Here is a 24,412-nt window from a genome sequence, read left to right on the forward strand (position 1 = left end):
GTTCTTTGGCCCATTTTTCTATTGGGTCATTGATTTTTCTGGAATTGAGTTGCATATGGATGGCTAACAAACACATGAAGAGATGCTCAACATCGCTCATTATCAGAGAAATGCAAATCAAGACTACAATGAGGTACCATTTCACACCAGTCAGAATGGCTGTGATCCAAAAGTCTACAAGCAACAAATGCTGGAGAGGGTGTGGAGAAAAGGGAACCCTCTTACACTGTTGGTAAGAATGCAAACTAGTAGAGCCACTATGGAGAACAGGGTGGAGATTCCTTGAAAAACTGGAAATAGAACTGCCATATGACCCAGCAATCCCACTGCTGGGCATACACACCAAGGAAACCAGAGTTGAAAGAGACACGTGTACCCCAATGTTCATCGCAGCACTGTTTATAATAGCTAGGACATGGAAGCAACCTAGATGTCCATCAGCAGACGAATGGATAAGAAAGCTGTGGTACATATACACAATGGAGTATTACTCAGCCATTAAAAAGAATACATTTGAATCAGTTCTAATGAGGTGAATGAAACTGGAGCCGATTATACAGAGTGAAGTAAGCCAGAAAGAAAAACACCAATACAGTATACTAACACAAATATATGGAATTTAGAAAGATGGTAGTGATAACCCTGTATGCGAGACACCAAAAGAGACACAGATGTATAGAACAGATTTTTGGACTCTGTGGGAGAGGGAGAGGGTGGGATGATTTGGGAGAATGGCATTGAAACATGTGTCAATGAAATGAGTGAAATGAGTCACTAGCCCAGGTTCAATTCATGATACAGGATGCTTGGGGCTGATGCACTGGGATGACCCAGAGAGATGATATGGGGAGGGAGGTGGGAGCGGGTTTCAGGATTGGGAACTCATGTACACCCATGGTGGATTCATATCAATGTATGGCAAAACCAATACAGTATTGTAAAGTAAAAAAAAAAAAATTAAACAAAATAAATTTTTTAATAAAAAATTTAAAAAATAAAAACAAATAAATAAAAATTTAAAAAACTGTTAAAATCAATGGCAAAGTCACCTCAGATTAAAAGCTGTCAAAGTCAATGACAAAGAAAAATATTTAAAGGCAGTCAGGGGGAAAAGGGAAGTAACCTACAAAGAAACTACCACTGGGCTATCAGCTGATTTCTCAGCAGAAATTCTACAGGCTAGGAGAGAGTCGTTCCATGTAGGGTTCGAACTGTTTCTTTTTGACCTGCATACAGGTTTCTTGGGAGACAGATAAGGTGTTCTGTTATTCCCATCTCTTTAAGAATTTTCCATATTTTGTTGTGACCCACATAGTCAAAGGTTTTAGTGTAGCCAATGAAGCAGACATAGATGTTTTTCTGAAATTCTCTTGCTTTTTCTATGGTTCCTCTGCCTTTTCTGAATCCAGTTTGTACATCTGAAAGTTCTCAGTCCCCATATTGTTGAAGCCTAGCTTGAAGGATTTTGAGCAATACCTTGCTAGCATGTGAAATGAGTGCAATTGTGCGGTTGTTTGAGCATTCTTTGGCATTGCCTTTCTTTGGGATTGGAATGAAAACTGACCTTTTCCAGTCCCGTGGCTACTGCTGAGTTTTCCAAATTTGCTGACATACTGAGTTCAGCACTTTCACAGTATCATTTTTCAGGATTTTAAATAATTCAGCTGGAATTCTGTCACTTCCGCTAGCTTTGTTCATATTAATGTTTCCTAAGACACACTTGACTTCGCACTCCAGGATGTCTGGCTCTCTAGGTAAGTAACCACACCATCATGGTCATCCCGATCATTTAGACCTTTTTTGTGTAGTTCTGTGTATTCTTACCACCTCTTCTTAATCTTTTCTGCTTCTGCTAGGTCCTTGCCATTTCTGTCCTTTATTATCCCTATCTTTGCATGAAATGTTCCCTTGGTATCTTCAATTTTCTTGAAGAGAATTCTAGTCTTTCTTATTCTATTGCTTTCCTCTATTTCTTTGCATTCTTCACTTAAGAAGGTATTCTTATCTATCCTTGTTATTCTCTGGAACTCTGCATTCAGTTGGTTGTATCTCTTTTGCCTTTCGCTTCTCTTCTTTTCTCAGTTATTCATAAGGCCTCCTCAGACAGCCATTTTGCCTTCATGCATTTCTTTTTCTTTGAAATGGTTTTGTTCACCACCTCCTGTACAATGTTATAAACCTCCATCCATAGTTCTTCTTTCATTTTTATTCTGCTTGAAATATTTTCTGATTTTCCTTGTTATGGTTTCTTAAGTACACTTATCATTTAAAGGTGGACATTTAATTTCCAAATACATGGGGTTTTTTAAGTACCTTTGATATTAATTTCTCATTTTGATATTAATTTCTCACTTAAATGCTTTCTTCTTTGCCATCACCCTCTGTTTTTTCAGTCTTCTAACTTTATTGAGGTTTTCAATGGCTAAGTCAAAGATCTCTCATGGTAAATGTCACATTGCACTTGAAAATATGTGGGTTATTTTCAAATATCATTTGATATTGATTTCTAACATAATTTCACGATAAGAGAACAAACTCTATACGATTTCAACACCTTTAGACCATGAACTTTTTGCACCTTATTTTATGTCCCTGAATAAGATCCAATGTCTCCTAGTTTATAATCTATGGGAACTTGAATAGAATGTGTGTCCTACTGTTGTGTGAAAATTGTATAAATCTTAATTATGTTGAATTGGTTCATGATGCTTTTCATGTCTAATATATCCTTCTACCTTTCTGTATATTCACTCTATTAATTTTTAAGAGTTTGATAACAAAACTCCAACTAAAAATATTAATTTATCTACTTACAAAATAACTGTAATATATAGTGGAATTATATGTAATTTTGTTCTGCATTTCCAAGTCTCCTATAAATGTGTTACCATACTTTCATAATTTAAAAAAGGAAAGAGGAGAAATAACAATAGTTTCCACAGATATTCAAAGGCTTATAAGAGAATATGATGAATAGCTGTAAGCTGACAGACTGTATATATGACTGGTTTCCTAGTTAAAGAAATAGTTTTGGACCAGGAGAGAGCATCATATGAAAACTGAATTATGCAGCCTCAAGGCAGGGAAATTCCAGAACCTATGAGAGAAGGGTAGGATAGAGCCTTCCCTAGTGCCTTCAGAAGGCATAGAACTTTGTGGTTCTATTGATACTGATATCGGACTATTCACTGATACTGGACTTCTTGTCTCCAGAATTGTAAGGCAATAAATTTCTGTTATATCACTCATTTTGCTATACTTTGTTAGAGCAGACCTAGTAAAATATTAGAGAGATGAACAAAGTCACAGCCAATTTGGCCATTTTTAAAAGTAGTTGTGATGAAAGCCAGAGAGAAAGTGAAATTTTCCAATATTGGAAATAGTACAGATATAGACATCCTAATGTGGAAAGGTAACAGAAAGAAACTAGCAGACTCCAGACTTGTAGACCTGCCAATGACCTTCTCTGGGTCCCAGACATAAAATCGCAAGGATTATCAATAATCTTGCTTCCCTGGTTTACTCCAGCCAACCTGCTATTTACCATTAATTTATGACATCAAGTTTTAACTGCCATTTAGTAAATTTGCCTGTTAAATTTATTCCCACATTGTTCCCTTACTCAACTCTTTCTTCTTCTAAATTTAGCTGACCTTTTTAATGACAATGTTTCCATAAGAGATTAATTATGCACACACATGAAGTGTCTCTGAGTTATTCAGTGACCTAAAAAGAAGTAGGGGAATGATCAAAGTATTGAAACTAAAGTGCTTATAATGTATGTTTGGAGCTCAGTGGTTGAGAGTCAGGAATACATACCAATTTATTCATACTGAAGAGTAATTAAAATTAAAGTTTGAAAGAAATGTTGGAGCCACAGTGAGGATAGGCTTTAGCTAGTTGTCACCATCTGTAGAACTAGGAGACTCTTGCTACTGAGCAGCTAAATCCAGAGTTTAATCAAATCAGAGTCAAAACAGAAAGGGGTTTAAATTTCTCTTTGTCATATGAGGTCTGGAAAAAAAACACTCTGTCCATAGAAATAAGCTTTACAAACTCTATGGACATGGCTATAGCTAGAAAAGACCACGGGAATTACTAATTCATCTGATAAGTCATGCAAAGAATTTGACTGTATAGATCAGTAGCACCAGCATTTATGTATGTCTGAAGACACACACACATGAGTCTTTACCAAGCATTTAGATCGTGAGAGGGAACTATGGCACTGATTATTTCATATTTTACTCTGGTTCGTTTGGTTGAGAGCCACAAAACTATGTTATTCATATTCTGGATAAGAGTGGATTAAGCTATACATGAAAGTGAGAAGGGATGTGATAACTGGGGTACAAAAGATAGATGAATTTGGTCAAACTGTGAGGAGACAAAAAGAATTTATGAAAAATGATGCACAACAGCCTACTTGGCAGGCTCTGTACCACTGTACACCTCAGTGCGTCATTAATGATACTGTTATATTCTCTCAGAAGATGTGGCCTCTCTACTCACTGTATGAATAATGTAATGGGGGAAATGTAGTATTGCTTAAATATTCTTTGGAATTTGTTCTCCTGCTGCCTGCTTGTAAGATGAGATATTAGGAATAAATTCTGATGATATCATGCTACTTAAGTTCATGCTCAACAGTACTCTATCACTCACAAATACTTCATTTTTTAATCACAGTAATTCATATTCCATAACAATTCTAAAATATATACCAAGACAGACATGGAGAATAAACCAGCATATTAGGACTATACTTACCGTTTAGAAATACCAGCCTCAAAAATTTCATTTAGTGACCATGCTTTCTTCTCCTAGGTTCTTAAGATTTTGTGAAATATTCCTCCCATTTAGTACTAGAAAAGTATCCAAGTACCCTAGGAACTCAGGTCACTTTAATGGTGACAATAGTGTTTGGCCTGAAACAAGTCTCCCACCAAGAATTTGCAACAATAAAGCAAACACAAAGTATCATACCAGATCCTGTATTAAACACCACCAAATGCAGAATTATTGGAATTACAGTCAAAACTAACATTTTTGAAATGTGATAATTACAACTTGAGAAAACAAAGAAAATGGAGCTTTCAACTGAAAGCCCTATGTATTGATGAAGGAATTTAGAATCAGAAAGTGAAGAATATGAAAAACAAAACTCAAATTATTGCAAGCATAAAGAGTTGAAATATTTTTTTTACTTCATTCTTTAAAGTATCAGACTATGTCATCCCAATTGGTAATTTCCTCCTTTGACGCATCCCCTCACTAGACCTCTATTTTCCAGCAGTGTTGACAGTTTGTTGTAAGAATAAGGAAAGTAAGCAAAAAGGTTTAATCTAGTTTGAGTTGAGGATTTTAGGTGACAGTGGTTGAAAGTGATGGAGCCTAGAGGTAACCATGAAGATTAAAAGTAAAATGGAAAAAAAATTGGAGAAAATTAGAAAGATTGAATAGCAAACAAACATATTGAGTAATAGTTACGATTAATTTTTTATATAAGCAGCAATACAGTCATGGGTGCTAACAAGATAACGTCAGAGCTGAAAAGGAGTTGCAACCTGAGTGTTGTATGGGTTGTCTGCATGCTTGCTTAAAAGAAGATATGGCTAAAATTAGACAGTAAAGAATCTGCCTGCAGTGCAGGAGACCTGGGTTTGATCCCTGGGTTGGGAAGATCCCCTGGAGGAGGAAATGGCAACCCACTCCAGTATTCTGGCCTAGAGAATCCCCAGGGACAGAGGAACCTGGTGGGCTGCAGTCCAGGTGGTTGCAAAGAGTCAGACACGACTGAGTGACTAATAAATCAGTAAATCAGACAGATGTCCAAACTCTGACATTTCCATAGGATTGACTGAGTTAGTTGGTGTAAGAGTGAAAAAGAAAGATAAATAGCGGTGCAATGAGACAGCTACTGGTTTAGTGGATTGAAAGTGGCTTAGGTAATCCAAGCAAACTGCAACCAGAACACTAGTGCGTGTATCATACAAGAATTCTAAACACAAAAATTTTCTTTTTTGCTGACTTCACATTGTTGACAGGTTTAACAGAATTGGGTAGGAATAAGTATAGAAGTGTGAGGAGAGAGGAGGTTTCTGTTTCTTTTCATGAAAATAAAATTCCAAGAGGAAAAGAAAACTGATTCTAGAGAAAAGACATCAAGTGTAGAACCAAGGTTTTTAAAAAATTGGGCAGAAATGGGCACATGGTCCAGGATATGACAGGTCCACCTGGAAAATCCCACTGAGGGAGGGGCCTGGTGGGCTGCAGTCCATGGGGTCGCTAGGAGTCGGACATGACTGAGCAACTTCACTTTCACTTTTCACTTTCATGCATTGGAGAAGGAAAAGGCAACCCGCTCCAGTGTTCTTGCCTGGAGAATCCCAAGGACGGCGGAGCCTGGTGGGCTACCGTCTATGGGGTCGCACAGAGTCAGGCACAACTGAAGCAACTTAGCCACAGCAGCAGCAGCAGAATCAGGCAATTAACATTTCTATAGGACCTACTATCAGAGAAGGCAATGGCACCCCACTCCAGTACTCTTTCCTGGAAAATCCCATGGATGGAGGAGCCTGGTAGGCTGCAGTCCACGCGGTCGCTGAGGGTTGCACATGACTGAGTGACTTGACTTTCACTTTTCACTTTCATGCATTGGAGAAGGAAATGGCAACCCACTCCAGTGTTCTTGCCTGGAGAATCCCAAGGATGGCGGAGCCTGATGGGCTGCCATCTATGGGGTCGCACAGAGTCGGACACGACTGAAGCGACTTAGCAGCAGCAGCAGCAGGACCTACTATGAAGTCTGTATTTGGTCAGGGTGTTCTACAACCCTCAAAGGTGACTTCATTTTCTTCTGTTTTTCCAGTTTGTCCAGCTGTTCTTGATATCATTACTTCAGGCAGTCTGTGTACTTTAATGATTTGACAAAGACGGTTGGATATTCATTAGATAAATAAAAATGGACATTTTATGTGAAATGGTGAATGCAATTTTACAAATACCTACTGTGCATCTTTGCCTCAACCCCTCTGTCTAAATTTGTACTCAAGACCATCAGATTATTTAGGCTTATTTAGTTCTCTTATGTCTCCTAAGTGTGTAGAACAATGTCAGCAGATTATGTGCTTTATTAATATTTTATTCAAGGAAGAATGTAACATCAGTGTTGATAAACAGGCATTGTGCTAGTACCAGTTTCCTCATTTTTACAAATGTGTGATATTCCTGTAAAACTTTGTGTATAGGTATTCTTCATATAGGTACATACTTTTTATAAAATTTGTACATAGGAAGGTTGAACTTGGGAGTTGGTTACCTTGTAATCCTAAAAATGAGGGAACTTAGATGCCTTTGCCCTTGTAGAAAATAATACCTGCCCCAACATTTTCCTCCCTCTTTTAGTAACTGACTGATTTTCCTTGCATTTCTGCATTTATTTGGCCTTCAGTATATGGTTGTCCCTTGGGGAAGTGGTTTGAATACCAAAATCCACAAATGCTCATGACCTTATGTAAAATGTTGCAGTGTTTGCGTATAAGCTACTATGCACATCTTCCCATATACCTCAAATCATCTCCAGGTTACTTAAACTAACTAATACGAATTAAATGTTATGTAGAAAGTTTTAGATAGGATGCAAATGTTACATAAATTTCTGTCAGTGTGCAGCTCAAGTCTTGCTTTTCAGAACTTTCTGGATTTTTTTCCTACATATTTTTGATTCACAACTGGTTTAATCTGGAGAACTGAACTTTGTAGATAAAGAAGGCCACTGTGCTCCCATCTCTAACTCTTACTTTCTGAGCAAGCTGGATTTCCTTCAATTATATATTTCCAGATGATTAGAAAATGTTGTCCTTCTTTAGAGAATAATCAAATACAAACGTATCTGAGACACAAAAGAGCATAGTAAGTTACCCAGGGCCAAGCAAGGAGTAGGTGAGAGTGTTGGGGTCTGAACCAGGCTTATGTGTATCCAATGTCCTTCAACTAGCTAAACCTTAGTAGAGTCAATACAGCACTCCTGGTTAAAGGGGCCATCCTCTAATAAATAAAATCTGTATGCTTGATGAAAATATTTATTTCAGAACTATATGAAAAAAATCCAAAATGGCATAAACTTTGCAGAGATCTTTTGAAACTGCCTTAATTTTTTTTCCTTAAAAACAAATAACTGAACAACACCCATCACAATCCATGGTCCTCCCATCCCAAACATAAAACTGCCTATTATTGAGTGACCCCACTACTCTATGTGTAAGACAATTGATTCTTTGATCCTTAGAGTTGGACAGAATTAAAAGAAAAAGCAGAATATATTAAGAGGTGGCAAGAATACACAGAACTATACAAAAAAAGATCTTCATGACCCAGATAATCACGACGGTGTGATCACTCACCTAGAGCCAGAAATCCTAGAACGTGAAGTCAACTGGGCCTTAGGAAGCGTCACTATGAACAAAGCTGGTGGAGGTGATGGAATTCCACTTGAGCTATTTCAAATCCTAAAAGATGATGCTATGAAAGTGCTACACTCAATATACCAGCCAATTTGGAAAACTTCACAGTGGTCACAGGACTAGAAAAGGTCAGTTTTCATTCCAATCCCAAAGAAAGGCAACGCCAAAGAATCAAACTACTGCACAATTGCACTCATCTCACACGCTAGCAAAGTAATGCTCAAAATTCTACAAGCCAGGCTTCAACAGTACATGAACCATGAACTTCCAGATGTTCAAGCTGGATTTAGAAAAGGTAGAGGAACCAGAGATCAAATTGCCAACACCCAGTGGATCATCTAAAAAGCAAGAGAGTTTAAAAAAAAAAAAAACATATACTTCTACTTTATTTATTGAGTATGCCAAAGCCTTTGACTGTGTGGATCACAACAAACTGTGGAAAATTCTTCAAAAGATGGGAATACCAGACCACCTGACCTGCCTCCTGAGAAATCTGTATGTAGGTCAAGAAGGAACAGTTAGAACTGGACATGGAATGACAGACAGTTCCAAATCAGGAAACGAGTAAGTCAAGGCTGTATATTGTCACCCTGCTTATTTAACATATATGTAGAGTACATCATGAGTAATGCTGGGCTGGATGAAGCGCAAGCTGGAATCAAGATTGCCGAGAGAAATATCAATAACCTCAGATATGCAGCTGACACCACACTTATGGCAGAAAGCAAAGAAGAACTAAAGAGCCCCTTGATGAAAGTGAAAGAGGAGAGTGAAAAAGTTGGCTTAGAACTCAACATTTAGAAAACTAAGATCACAGAATTTGGTCCCATCACATGGCAAATAGATTGGAAAACAGTGGAAACAGTGACGGACTTTATTTTCTTGGGCTCCAAAATCACTGCAGATAGTAACTACAGCCATGAAATTAAAAGATGCTTGCTCCTTGGGAGAAAAGTTATGACCAACCTAGACAGCTTATTAAAAAGCAGAGATATTACTTTGCCAACAAAATTCCATCTAGTCAAAGCTACGGTTTTTCCAGTAGTCATGTATGTATGTGAGAGTTGGACTATAAAAAAAGCTGAGCACCAAAGAATTGATGCTTTTGAACTGTGGTGTTCGAAAAGACTCTTGAGAGACCCTTGGACAGCAAGGAGATCCAATCAGTCCATCATAAAGGAAATCAGTCCTGAATATTCACTGAAAGATCTGATGCTGAAGCTGAAACTCCAATACTTTGGCCACCTGATGTGAAGAACTGACTCATTTGAAAAGACCCTGATGCTGGGAAAGATTGAAGGCAGGAGGAGAAGGGGAAGGAGGAGGCAGAAGGAGAAAGATTGAAGGCAGGAGGAGAAGGGGACGACAGAGGAGGAGAAGGGGATGACAGAGGCTGGTGGCATCACCAACTCAATGGACATGAGTTTGAGTGAACTCTGGGAGTTGGTGATGGACGGGGAGGCCTGCTGAGCTGCAATCCACTGGGTAGCAAAGAGTCGGACACGACTGAGCGACTGAACTGAAAAGAAAAAGGGAAAACAGAAGGTAGGACAGGTAATCATTAGTTACATGAATGAGAGAAAATAATGATATATGTATTTTTTTAATATCTGTCCTAAGTAATGTGATTAATTTACCATTGAAATGGAAAAGAATCACTATAAAGTGGTAATTATACTCAGTCAATATGTATAAATAAAAATTCCCTTTTTTTTTTATAAATGAAAAGAAGATCTATATACTCCTTCCAATAAGGCCTTTTTGTCTTACTTATTTCTGCAGACATGTCCACACAGTGTCGTATATTTAGAGGACAGAACAATGAAGCACTATCTGTCCTTCCTCAAGGTTCAACAAGTGTCACCCTAGGCCAATCACCACTGCTTTGGACACCGACAGCCTCACTCTGCCTCACCTTACTTGACGGCAATGCAATGCAGTATCATGAGCCGTGCCTTTAGCCAAACTTTTAGTTATTTTAACCCGTGCCCTTCTCATCACTCTCTGCCTTAATTTGCTCCTAACTCCCAGATCTGTCTCTGCTCTTGTCTTTTTTTTTTTTTCAGTGTTATGGCCCTGGCATGGTGACTCTGACAGAAAACAGATCAAAGGCTTTGCTGTACACCACCAGCTCACAGTGATGTGGCCTGCTCTGTTCTTAGGTTCTCACCACTGGCTCCACATGATGTCATAAATGGCTGGGGGTAAGACCCTGGTGTATGTGAGGATCAGTCTCCTGCTGCTCTGGTTGGGGGTGTTTCTATTCCTTTCCGGATCATCCTACATTGAGCACTCCCAACACCATGGTCTTCCAGAGGTGGTGGTACCCTTGAAGATAACATACGCTGGCAGCGGCGTGAAGCCTCCTGGATGGCTCTCTTACAGCCTGCGTTTTGGAGGCCAGAGACACATTCTTCACGTGAAAGTCAACAAGCTTTTGTTCTCTAAACACCTACCAGTGTTCACCTACACAGACCAGCACGGGCTAACAGAGGACCAGCCTTTTGTCCAGAATGACTGCTACTATCAGGGTTACATGGAAGGGGATCCAGAATCCCTGGTTGCCCTCAGCACATGTTTGGGGGGCTTTCAAGGAACATTACAGATACATAATGTTGTTTATGAAATCAAGCCCAAAAGTCTTTCTACCTCGTTTGAACATCTGCTATACAAGATGGTAGATGATACAGAACTTCCACCCAAGAGATGTGGATTAACAGATGAAGAAATAGCACGACAACTGAAATTTCTTCAAGAGAGTGTTAATTATACTTTGAAGCAAAGTGGGTATGTTGGCTGGTGGACTCACAGGCATTTCCTTGAACTGGCGGTGCTGGTTGACCATGGTCGGTATCTTTATCACCAAAGTAATACCTCAAGTGTACAGTCTGAAGTATGCATGGTTGTCAATGGAATAGATAACTTTTTACAATCACTGGATGTTAATGTGGTTTTGGTTGGAATTGAGATCTGGTCTAAAGACAACCTCCTTCCAACAACAAACATAAGTATTCTCTTGGAAGAATTTTGCAAATGGAAGAAAAATAGTTTTAATACCCGCTTACCACATGATATTGCACATATTTTCATTAAGGAAAATTATGGTCGCCTTCTTGGCTTAGCCTATGTTGGAACTGTATGTAATCAACTTTATAACTGTGGGGTTGACAGCTTTCTGAATGACAAAGTGCAAGAGTTTGCATATATTGTATCACATGAGATTGGTCACAATCTGGGTATGCGACATGATGATAAAATATGTAAATGTGGAAGTAAAAAATGCATAATGTTTCCAAGTAAAACTGTGACAACTCGATTCAGCAACTGCAGTTATGCTTCATACTGGAACGTTGTTGGAAAAGTGAGCTGCATGCGCATTTCACCAAATCCAGAGAATATCTTCAGGCAGACACGCTGCGGGAACAGTGTAGTTGAAGAAGGAGAAGAATGTGACTGTGGTTCCACATATACATGTACAAAAGACCCCTGCTGTCAGTCAGACTGCACTCTGAGAGTTGGGGCTACTTGTGCTTTTGGCCTTTGCTGTGAGAACTGCACGTTGATGCCATCAGGCACCGTGTGTAGGAAAGTAGAAAATGAATGTGATCTTCCAGAGTGGTGCAATGGGACATCCTATCAGTGTCCAGAAGATGTGTACATGCAGGATGGGACCTCCTGCACAGGCGGTGGTTACTGCTATGAAAAGAGATGCAATGAGCGCAATGAACAGTGTAGGAAAATCTTTGGCAAAGAGGCCAGGAATGCAAACGAGAATTGCTACAAGGAAGTAAATAGCCGAGGTGACCGTTTTGGTAACTGCGGTCTCACAGCCAGGTCATATATACCATGTGGAATCCCAGATATTCTGTGTGGGAGGGTTCAGTGTGAGAATGTGACAGAAATCCCCCTCCTGAGAGATCATTCTACTGTGCATTGGACTCGAATAAACGGAGTCAACTGCTGGGGTACGGACTACCATCTTGGGATGACCATACCTGATGTTGGTGAAGTGAAAGACGGTACAGAGTGTGGTGCAAATCATATCTGCATCGACAGGAAGTGTACTTTTATGCCCAATTTCCAAAATGAGTGTTCACCTGAGACCTGCAATATGAATGGAGTCTGCAACAACAGACAGCACTGCCACTGCAGCTCCGAGTGGGACCCTCCCCACTGCCAGGAAAAAGGCATTGGAGGTAGTGTGGACAGTGGCCCACCGCCAGGCAGAGACGTGCAAGACCACCATTACCTGCTGCTACTTCGCTTGACTCCTTTCTTTTTTATGTTATTTTGTTTGTTAATTTGGCTGCTTAAGAAACTAAAAGAATTAATTGGGCAAGAAGAGAAAAGTGCTCCAGCTGAACCTCAGTGAGAAGGACAATGTGTTGAGACGATACTTAAGGAAAAAGTACCAAATGTTCTGATTTCACCTAAGGAAAAAGGGAAAAAGTTCCAACTTCATCTTAGAAATAAAAGCCTAGATTTGTGATTAAAAAAAAAATTCAAAATCTTTGAAATTTCTCACTTTTTTGTTTTTAGGTTAGTAGACATGTTACAGAATGTGTCAGAGATCATAGAAAACCCGAGATATTTCAGTATTCTGGATCATAAATATCACCAATTAAACAACGAGTAAAAATATGCTAATTCCAGAACATTTTGTTATTTTAAGCAATTGAATGGTTAATTTTTCATAAAATTATGTGTGTTTCCTGAGCAAAAGCACAGCTCACACAGTGGGTATGTGTGTGTACTTTTAATTTGCTATCTCTGAATTCTAAACATCCTTCTCCCTTGTACTCTGCTTTGTCACACAGTGAATGGAAACCTACGAATCTCATTTCTTCTTTGCCAGTCCTCTTATTATTCATTTCTGCTAACAGAACTAGAGGGAGCCTGGGCAGACGGGAAACCTGGGAAAATTTTCAGGGCTGTTCATGTCAGTATTGTATCATTAATAGCTCTCTCTTTACAAGAAGGTAAATTTCAGTCTGTGTTTTATTACTATATACTCAAATATACATATACTGAGTTTTCATATCTATATATAATAGTACATTACATTATATTTATATATTAGTGATTCCTTAACAGACATTACTTTTCAGCTTCAGAAATACTGGCATGGCCACCAAGCATCTTACCTTTCTTTGTTTTCAGTCCCAGGTCCTTGAGTTATCAAATACCTGAGTCCTAGAGGGAGGCCTAGATCCATGGGCCCTATTCAAAACATGTAGGTTTATTAATACTACCTCTTCCCTTCAAGCCCCAGCCCAAGCAGTAACAGCTACATCTTCTTCTTCATAACTCATTGCTATCCCCATGGTGTGCATTCCTCTCTGAACTCTGAGTGATACAGTATGTGGCATAATGGAGAACACAGAAAGGAGTCTGACATCAGAAGATTCAAAATATTCACACTACAGTGCTTGCCATCTTGGGGACATAATTTAAACTTAGAATAACTTTAAAATCAGAAAAAAAGAGGAAAATCATAGTTGACACTCAAACTCCATAACTTTTATTTCTAAAATGGATGAAGAACATGCTTGTAATTCTCTTTAGGATATGTAAGTCATAGCAACCATCTTTCCTCTAGAACAACCCTAGATAATACCAATTATATTTTACGAACCAAATTTAAGGACATCGGAGAGCTGAAGTAACAACATAGAGTAAAAAAAAAACTAAAACTTCAGGCATCAAAAAGAATTTCTGAAAATGTGGACACTTGCTAGCTATGTTTTCCCCTGAGCCCTTGCTGATACTGTATGTGATTTAAGCATTCGGTCTGGCCCAGTGAAAGGACATCGGCTGAAGGAAGAAGCACCCAGTGCTCTTAGTCACTAGCCAGGGCTAGATTCACAAGTTAGACACTGAGGGGCCGCTAAATCATAATCATTTTTTCCCATGTCTCCACCACAGCTGACCTCCCTACTCATGCTGAGAGTCCATACAGACACCTGCCAAGCCCACAGAGCAGTTCCACAATGGTTCTGGAGCAAGGGGCGGAGCTAGGGACAGGGGTGCAGTTCTTGGCTGTGAGAGACAAAAGGGGCTTGTGATCATGGCTGCATCTGAACAGAGACACGGATGCTTACACAATCAATACACTGGGCCTCCATCTGTTCATGGGTCCTACTCGCTTCATATCCTCTTCCTTGTAGGCAAAGGTCCTGGGGCAATGCAGAGGGAGAGAAAAACACACACTTGATGGGAACAGAGCCAGATCAATTCTGGCTCTCAGGGCTTCTGCTCCTGAAACTTGCTATCAGACCCCCACCTCCGACAGGGTGTTGATGGCCGCTAGGCAGAGATGAAGTCTTGCCTCACACAAGGCACTGGCTCTAGCCCCTTCATATGCAGCCCCATCACCTGCCAAGGCTGTAGTAAGCAGGAAAGACATGTATCTACATCAAGTCTGTACTATCATCAAAGGTACTGGACACACACAGCCCATATAAGGAAGCTCACATGTAAGAACCTCAAAAGGTAACTGTTTTACCTAAATTATTAGAGGCAGAGAAAGTTAAGCAAAGTGAAAAGGCAGAGAAACTACTCTCAACTGAAAAAAAAAAAAAAGGAACCACTGAAAATAATGAAACAGAAATCAGCAATTTATCAGATAAGGAATTCAAAATATTGGTGGTGAAAATGTTAACTGAATTAAGAAAAATTATTTAAGCAGTGCCTGTTTTAACAATGAACAAGCAGATATAAAAACTATGCAATCAGACATGGATAATTCAATTATTGAATTTTTTAAAAAATTGTGTAAAGAATGAATAGCAGAATGAGTGGTGTTGTTATTCAACTAAGTTATGGCCAACTCTATGACACCATGAACTGCACCAACCAGGCTCTTCCATCCTCCATGATCTCCTGAAGTTTACCCAAATTCAGATCCATTGAATCAGTGATGCTATCTAACCATCTCATCCTCTGCCACCCATTTCTCCTCCTGCTCTCAATCTTTCCCAGCATAAGGGTCTTTTCCAATGAGTTGACTCTTCGCATCAGGTGGCCAAAGTACTGGAGTTTCAGCTTCAGCATCTATTCTTCCCATGAATATTTTAAAGGTGCCTTTTATTCTCTTATGTCATGTAAGATCTCAAATAAAAATCTTTGCTCAGCGATCAAGTTACTTCCTATGGCTACTCCCTATGATAGGGCTGCTGCTACTAAGTCGCTTCGGTCCTGTCTGACTCTGTGCGACCCCATAGATGGCAGCCCACCAGGCTCCTCCGTCCCTGGGATTCTCCAGGCAAGCACACTGGAGTGGGTTGCCATTTCCTTCTCCAATGCATGAAAGTGAAAAGTGAAAGTCAAGTTTCTCAGTCGTGTCCAACTCTTAGCGACCCCATGGACTGCAGCCTACCAGGCTGCTCCATCGATGGGATTGTCCAGGCAAGAGCACTGGAGTGGGTCACCAGTGCCTTCTCCTATGATAGGGCTAAAGCTAGAAAAGACCATGTGTGTGTGCTCAGTTATTTAGTCATGTCTGACTCTTTGTGAACCCATGTACAGTAGCCCGCCACTCTCCTCTGTCCACAGGATTTTCCATCAAGAATACTGGCATGGGTTGCCATTTTCCCCTCCAGTGTATCTTCTGACCCTGGGATCAAACCCAAATCTCCTGCATTGGCAGGCGGGTTCTTTACCACTGAGCTTCCTGGGAAGCCCCGTGGGTACTATTAATCCAATTCCAAGGAATTCAAGGCCTTAACAAGTTCTTGTTTATTTTCTGATGCACAAATGATGACTGTTTCCCCAAATCCCTCCTGGAATCAAGCAGTCTTATTAATACAAGAGTGTCAAATTAACTGTAAAATGAAGGGAGAGAAAATGGGAGCAACCTATGCCACTACGATGCCATCACCACCCACACTCTACTTTCTTCATCTCTCTCTTCTTTGTAATCTCTTTGTGCCACTTCTTTACTGACAACAGTTCTTGCTAATGGATGAGGCACACTTATTTACACATGTGAAATGTCTCTAAGTTATCCTTGACCTTAGAGTGAAAGTCATAGATGGTTACTGATGCCTCAATCCTTGAGCAATGGTTTAAACCAGGTCAAACGTATTTCTGGAACTTGAAGCAATTCAACTGTTTCATCATGAGGTTCTGTGCTGACGAAATAATCTGAGATGAGGCAAACAGTATGAACAAAAGCTCTAAAGTGAATAAAAAACACGAAACACTTATACCACGTGCAGGGAATACATGGGATGGGAATAAGGTCTGTAGTCAGGTTTATTCATACCGAGGAGTAATTAGACTATGATGGAGAAGGCAAAGCCAGAATGGGGAAGACCTTTATCCAATTGCCATGGTCTTTAGAACTGGAGGAGCCTTGTTGCTAAGCACTTCAATCTGGAACATAAAGAATGAAGAGATGAAAGGGGAGAGATTTTTATTGTTCTTTGTCATGTGATGTTTCAATTTAAATCTTTGTTCACAGACCTTGGCGGCACAAACTATCACAAAGTTATAACTAGAAAATACCATGGTAACCGTTAATTTTACCTGTGGTAAGTCTTTCAAGAATTTAACTGCGAAGGGAAAAGTGCTAGAATTTGTGCATGCATGAATTCACAAACACACATCCATACAAACACAACGTGATTCTTTGTGAATTTTTCAAAACTAGAGGGGTATCTATGACCTATATTATGTCCCATTCTGCTCTATTCTACTTGATTGAGAGTTGAAAAATAGTGTAAAAATGCATTTTTGCAGTTTGGGAAATACCGAATTGGGCTGTAAATGAAAGGGAGGAAGCAGGTGATAATTATGATACCAAGATGACTGAATTTGATGAAGCTATGGAAAAGGTGAAAAAAGGAATCTATGAGATAATGTGGCAGTCTAGGTTGAAGTGTGTGTGCTAGTGCACAGCCCTGTACCGCATTACTAGTGAAAGTGTTATATTCCCTCATGAGCAGGGCCCCCAGAGTCCCTGACTAGGACTACATAATGACTACCATCCTTATTCTCATCCCATGTATTCCCATACGTAAAATGTAGAGGTGAAAATTGCAAGGATTCTACTCACAAGTTAGAGGTTTGTGTCCTAAAAAAGATCCCATTTAAGGATTCCATTTAAGGATCTTCCTTCATTATGGAGCCTTGATATTTTGTGAAATATGCTCCTCTTTAGTATCAGAAAAGTACCCTAGTACCCCAGGATCTCAGGTTACTTAAATGGTGAAAAAAATAATAATAATCTAAAAAGTTAAGTCCCCCACCAACTAGCTGCAATAAAGGACAGAAGTATCAAATTCTGCATTAAACACACACAAAATAAAAATTTTGTGGCTTTATGGTTTAAAGTACCATTCTTTAAATTCAATAATAACTACTCGTGGAAATAAAGACAGTAGATTGCTAAGCTGAGGGTCGTAGGTGCTGAAGAGAAAATTTAGAAAGCTAGCGTGTTAAGAAACAACATTATTATATCCAGGCAGAAAAGAAAATTTAGAAAACTAGCAAGTTAAACAATATTACTATATGCAGGCAAAAAGCTCAATGTATTAAAAACAAAGTGTTGAAGAAAGTATCAGTTCATTATTTCATCATTTTGACTGAAATATCAGGGATCTCAGGCTTCCCGGGTTGGCTCAGTGGTAAAGAATCCACCTACTAATGCAGGAGATGAAAGAGAATACAGGTTCAATCCCTGTTCAGGAAGATCCCCTGGAGTAGAAAATGGCAAGCCGTTCCAATATTCTTGCCTGGGAAATCCCATGAGCAGAGAAGCCTGGTGGGTGACAGTCCACAGATGGCAAAGAGCTGGACATGACTCAGCACATAGCACACACACCAGGTTCCTCATGCCAATTTTAGCCTGGATTAATTACCACAAACATACTCTGTGATTTACTTCCTGATGAGTTCTGCAGTTTTTGGTAAGAGTGTGAAAGCAAGTGCAAAAATCTGCACTTGTTTGGGTTGAGGATTTTACTCAACAGTGGTTGAACTGATGGGATCTAAAACAAGACTACAGTAGTAAAACGTCAAATAAAGGGCCCTGAAAAGGGGAGAAATGATGAAAAGTTATCTTCATCCTTTATAAATCTGAGGGGAGAATTTTTATTAGGAGTAAGGTTGTGGTTGCTGCTGCTGCTGCTGCCAAGTCACCTCAGTCGTGTCCAACTCTGTGTGACCCCATAGACGGCAGCCCATTAGGCTCCCCCGTCCCTGGGATTCTCCAGGCAAGAACACTGGAGTGGGTTGCCATTTCCTTCTCCATGCATGAAAGTGAAAAGTGAAAGTGAAGTTGCTCAGTCGTGTTAGACTCAGTTTCATAATATGTAGGAGTTAGGGCAGTTAAGGTGATATTAAGATACAGGCCATGTCCTTAAGCCAATGTCTAAACATTGTTGAAAATTAGCTATGAAATTAACCTAAACGTTCACTCACTTGGTACCCAGAAGATAAGTGAAATTATTGGTGGATAATACCTTAGTAAATCAGATGCCCAGTTCTTTGAGGTTTGTGTAGGACTGATTTGAGAATTGGTGTAAGAGTAAGAATGTATTGTAAATGGTAGCTTGGTGAGGGGCTTCCCTGGTGGTTCAGACAGTAAAGAATTTGCCTGCAATGCAGGAGACCTGGGTTCAATCCCTGGGTTTGAAAGATCCCCTGAAGGGACAGCCTGGCAACCCACTCCAGTATTCTTGTCTGGAGAATTCCATGGACAAGTGCCAGGTGGGCTACAGTCCATGGGGTCACAAAGAGTCAGACATAACTAGACGATCAAGCACAGCACAGCTTAATGAGATGGCTAGCTGTTTAGAGGTCTGGAAGTATGTTTGATCATCAAAGCAAATTACTAACAAATGTCTAGTCTGTATGGCACATGGTGATTCTGAGAATGGAAATCTTCTCTGCTGGGCTACGCATTGTCCCCTTATCCTTTTGATTTAAAGGTTTAGCAGAATTAACTAGGAATAAGAGGCTTTCTGTGAAGAAGTGTGAGGACACAGGACATTGTTTCTTCCTTTTATGAAATGAAAATTCCATAAATGACAGGAAAACGATTCCCGAGAAAGGAAGTCAAGGAACATAGAAATGAAATATTTTCTAATTAAGCAGAAATGACTACAGGATCTAGTAGATGGTAGGTCCTTCCTTAATCACGCATCTTTCATTTTTATACCTAGTGTGGGAAGTAGACTAGATCAACCTGAATTAGAATCCTCAGAGCTAGCTTTTCTGTGTTTTTTTCAACTAGGCCAAGGGTTCTGACTGTAAACAACAGAATTATTTTCATGATCTGATAAAGACAGCGGATACTTCACTAGGTAAGTTAAAGCAAGCATTTTAAATATAAAGTATTGAAAGCACTTTTAAAAATTCCAAATGTGCTGTTTCCCCTAAAACCTCTGTTCAAATTAGAGCTCTAGACCAGTTAATAATCTTGATCTGTGTGTTCATGTATGTTTTCTAAGTGTATACCATCATGTATGAACATTACATGTTTTTGAAATGCTTTATTCAAAGAAGAAAGCAGAACATCAGCATTGCCAGCCAGGCATGTTATCAGATTTCATGCTAATAAATATATGATAACACATTTGTATTATGGAGATCATCATAGATGGTATTTTCATATGGTATATGTATTATCTGTTTTTATTATGAAATAATACATTGTGAGGTTGCACTCAGGAATTGATGACCTTAAAATCCTATAATGTGGAGACTTCGATGTCTTTGCCACTCTAAGACAATATTTCTTTACTCCAAGCTTTCTTCCTTCAAGGAGCCACTGATTTCCCTTTTACTTCTGAAGGTTATTTTGCATTCAGTACATTCTAGTTTTCAGTTGCTACCCTCCCAGCTGCACTGATTTCCTTCCATAAGGGTACAGGTTTTTAAATGCTGTTCTTCTTAACAGTATAATAGAATATAAATACATTTGAGTTTCATCCATCAACAGCCCAACATATTCCCCCTCCCAAGGCCACCTTGGTCTACTGATCATTGAATTAGGTAGCATTACAGTAGATCCTCAAAGCTGTGAAAGTTAGCAATGCTGGACTCCTGCAATTTCATAGATTTAGATGAAGAGAAATGCAGAGGACTTAGGACAAATAATAACTTGTCACATGGAAGTGCATTATATGGACAATGAGAAAAAATAATATCTGTGAATAAAATTTATATGTCTCCTGAGTATTATGATTAAATAATTCTCACTTGTAAGTAAAAGGAAGACCTATAGTTTATTATCATAACATCCAAATGTGTAACACAAGACTCCTTTATCAGAATATGATATTCATTCATCTTTCCAGTAAGACTCTTTTGTGTTATATATTGTGGAAATTTTGCACATATTAATAGATATAAAGAACTGTATCACGAATCACTATGCGCCCTTCCTCTAGATTCAACAAATGCCATCGTAGGCCAGTCACCATTCTTGTGTACTCACAGTCTCACTCTGCCTCACCATAACTTAAGAGCATGTCAGGCATGTCTTAAGCCAAACTCTCATTCATCCTAACCTGTACCCTTCCTTTTTCCTCTATCTTGGTTTGCTCATAACTCCCACCCAGTCCCTGTTCTACTTATTTATTTTTCTTTTAGTGCTGCTGCTTTGACTGCATGACTTTGCCAGAGAACAAACTAAAGGTTAACATTGAATACATCGGCTCAGATGGAGGAGACCGAACCTTGATGTATCCTGTCCTGCCCTCTTTTTCTACCAATGGCTAAATATGATGGCTCCGCAATAGGTGTTGGTGAGTTCCTGGTGTATATGAAGGTTACTCTCCTGCTTCTCTGGCTGAAAGTATTCCTCTTCCTTCCTGAATGGCCCCAGGTTGGACACTCCCAAAGACTTGGCCCCCCAGAAGTGGTGATTCCCCTGAGGGTTACACCCACTGGCAGAGGCATGAAGCTTCAAGGCTGGTTCTGTTACAAACTGCATTTTGGGGGCCAGAGACATGTTGTTCATATAAAGGTCAAGAAGAATTTTTTGTCCAAAAACTTCCCAGTGTTCACCTATGCAGACACGGGTGTTCTCCTGGAAGACCAACCTTTTGTCCAGGATGACTGTTATTACCGTGGTTATGTGGAAGGGGACCCAGAGTCTCTGGTTTCCCTCAATAACTGCTTTGGGGGCTTTCAGGGAATGTTACAGACAAATGACATTGTTTATGAAATTGAACCCAAAAGGTTTTCTACTGCATTTGAGCATCTAATATATAAGCTAGACAATGAGGAGACAAATTTTTCATATTTTAGATGTGGGTTAACAGATGAAAAAATAGCAGGCCAATTGAAGTTTCAAGAAAGCATTAATTCCACTTTGATGCAAAGTGGCTATACAGGCTGGTGGACCCACAGGTATTTTCTTGAAGTTGCAGTGGTCATAGATCACACTCGATATCTTCATCATGAAAGTAATACTTCGCTTGCGCAGAAAGAAGTGTTCCTTGTTTTAAATGGAGTAAGTGACCTTATGAAAGCACTGGATCTGGAGGTACTTTTCAAGGGAATGGAGATATGGACTGAAGAAAGCCTTATTGACGTAGAAAGTGTTAACAAGGCCTTGGACAACTTTTGCAAATGGAAGCAAAAGGGCTTCCATAACCGTGTGCGCCATGATCTGGCGCATATTTTTGTAAAAAAGAATTATGGTGAAACTCTTGGCTTGGCCTTTGTTGGAACAGTGTGTTCAGGTCGTTATAGCTGTGGAATTGAGACTTTCCACGATGAAAGAATTTTTACTTTATCTTATGTTGTGACTCATGAGATGGGTCATAATTTGGGTATGAATCATGATGATATCAAAATATGTAAATGTGGAGCACCAAGGTGCATATTGTTTCCATATGTAGCAGTAACAACTAAATTCAGCAACTGCAGCTATGCTAATTATTGGAACCTCGGTCATAGAAGACATTGTTTGTACACAGCACCAGGTCCACTTACAGTCATCAGGGAGACACGCTGCGGAAACAGTGTGGTTGAAGAAGGAGAAGAGTGTGACTGTGGACCCTTAAAGAAGTGTAACACTGATCCCTGTTGTCAGTTAAACTGCACTATGACAGCTGGTGTAAACTGTGCTTTGGGGCTTTGTTGCCATAACTGCACATTCATGCCACCAGGCACCGTGTGTAGGAAAGTAGAAAATGAATGTGATCTTCCAGAGTGGTGCAATGGGACATCCTATCAGTGTCCAGAAGATGTGTACATGCAGGATGGGACCTCCTGCACAGGCGGTGGTCACTGCTATGAAAAGAGATGCAATGAGCGCAATGAACAGTGTAGGAAAATCTTTGGCAAAGAGGCCAAGAATGCAAACGTGAGTTGCTACAGGGCAGTGAATACCCGAGGTGACCGTTTCGGTAACTGTGGTATCACAGCCACCTCATACGTAAAATGCAGCTTGTCAGACAGCCTGTGTGGGAGGATTCAGTGTGAGAACGTGAAAGAACTTCCTCTAATGAGCAATCATACTACTCTGCATTGGACTAAATTCAATAATAACACTTGCTGGGGTATAGACTACCACCGTGGGATAAGAACAGCTGATATTGGTGAAGTGAAAGATGGTACAATGTGTGGTCCCCGAAACATCTGCATCAGAAGGAAGTGTGTCTCTTCTTCCACCATTCCACGTTTTTGCTCACCTCGGCTCTGCTCTTTGAGGGGAATCTGCAACAACAGACATCACTGCCACTGCAACGCCGAGTGGGACCCTCCTACCTGCCAGCAAAAAGGCAGAGGGGGCAGTGTGGACAGCGGCCCACCCCCTGCCTCCCAGACAGAAGAAAGGGTAGAAAAGAGTAACCCGCTGCCATATTTACTGATTCCTTATTTGTTTCTATTACCATGTCTGTTGCTCTTGCTTTTGCTTTTCATGAGACCAAAAAAAACAGATGATAAAGCAGAGAAGCCTGCTCCACCTAAAACTACGTAAAAAATAGACGTGTTACGGTTTCACATAGGATGTAAGCACAGAATATTCTAACTTTCCCTAAGGAAGAAACACAGAATGTGCCCACTGAAAAAGCAACAAAGAAGGAAGAACCAATAGCTCCTATTTCAAGAGACTACCAAAGCCTAATGATCTTTCCCAAGTATTAAAATGTAATCTCCTGGAAGTAACAATGATATAACATTTGTCCTAGATCACTGGCGGAAAATTCCAACTTTTTCTAATCATTTGGGACCATAAACAACCAGTAAACAAAATTTGCTAATCCCTAGCCTATTTCTACTTTCCATTATTTTAAGCGATTTTATGTGGTCAGTTTTTATGGAATTATTCTCTGTGTGTGTCTTAAGCAGAGACAGTGGATGGTGTTCGTGTGTGTGACTGATTTACTGTTCCTCTATCCCACTTGCCCTTCCTCTTTGTACTCTGGCCTTGTCGCACAAGGACTGGTAACCTACAAATTATATGTCTTATATGACAATCCTCTCCTGTTCCTTTCTGCCAATGGCAGAAACTAGAGAAAGATTTGAAACCCGCGGAAAATTTGATTTGTGTTCATGTCAGAATTGCCTCATTAACAGCTTTTGCCTTAGCATCAACCATAATTTCTGCTATATACATATTTGGTTACACTCAGAACCAGCAAGACTATAAGTCTCAGACACACTGGCACTGCTACCAAGCATTGTAGCCTCACAGTTTTGAGTCCCAGGTCTAAATCTTCACCAAATCCCTGAGTTTCCTGTACCAGGTAGGCTAACCCTTTCCTCAGCGATCACATACTAGACCCGCAGGACCTACTGCAAAGATTCCAAGAAGACTACCTCTTCCCTTTGATTTTAAAAGGGAGTGTAATTTCATTTTTAATTTTGGCTATTCTACTTCAGTTTAAGATTCTCCATTTGGTCTGAAATATTCATTTTTATTCTATGCCTTCACTGATATTCAGAGTGGCCTTTTCTACAGCTAGTATTTGGTCAAAATGTGC

General features: G+C 39.7%; 2 protein-coding genes across 2 annotated transcripts; both read left to right on the forward strand.

Annotated features, from left to right (window-relative positions):
- On the forward strand, positions 10,660 to 13,101 carry LOC102186306 (disintegrin and metalloproteinase domain-containing protein 20-like). The gene is made up of 2 exons (XM_005683574.2): positions 10,660 to 12,749; positions 13,005 to 13,101. Exons 1-2 carry the CDS (start codon positions 10,660 to 10,662, stop codon positions 13,099 to 13,101), a joined length of 2,187 nt encoding a protein of 728 aa, XP_005683631.2.
- Positions 16,848 to 23,406, forward strand: LOC102186590 (disintegrin and metalloproteinase domain-containing protein 20-like). Its single transcript, XM_005683575.3, has 2 exons — positions 16,848 to 16,999; positions 21,066 to 23,406. The coding sequence occupies exon 2, from the start codon at positions 21,187 to 21,189 to the stop codon at positions 23,404 to 23,406; it is 2,220 nt and encodes a 739-aa protein (XP_005683632.1). The 5' UTR covers positions 16,848 to 16,999; positions 21,066 to 21,186.

The sequence above is a fragment of the Capra hircus genome, chromosome 8 (genome assembly GCF_001704415.2).
Source record: "Capra hircus breed San Clemente chromosome 8, ASM170441v1, whole genome shotgun sequence".
NCBI lineage: Eukaryota > Metazoa > Chordata > Mammalia > Artiodactyla > Bovidae > Capra > Capra hircus.

Excerpts from the sequence above, each read along its gene's own strand:
- LOC102186306 (XM_005683574.2), top strand. The coding sequence starts at position 10,660 with ATGGCTGGGGGTAAGACCCTGGTGTATGTGAGGATCAGTCTCCTGCTG. Across the intron at positions 12,750-13,004 it reads TTGACTCCTTTCTTTTTTAT|GTTAGTAGACATGTTACAGA; the intron begins GTTATTTTGTTT and ends TTTTGTTTTTAG.
- LOC102186590 (XM_005683575.3), top strand. The coding sequence starts at position 21,187 with ATGGCTAAATATGATGGCTCCGCAATAGGTGTTGGTGAGTTCCTGGTG.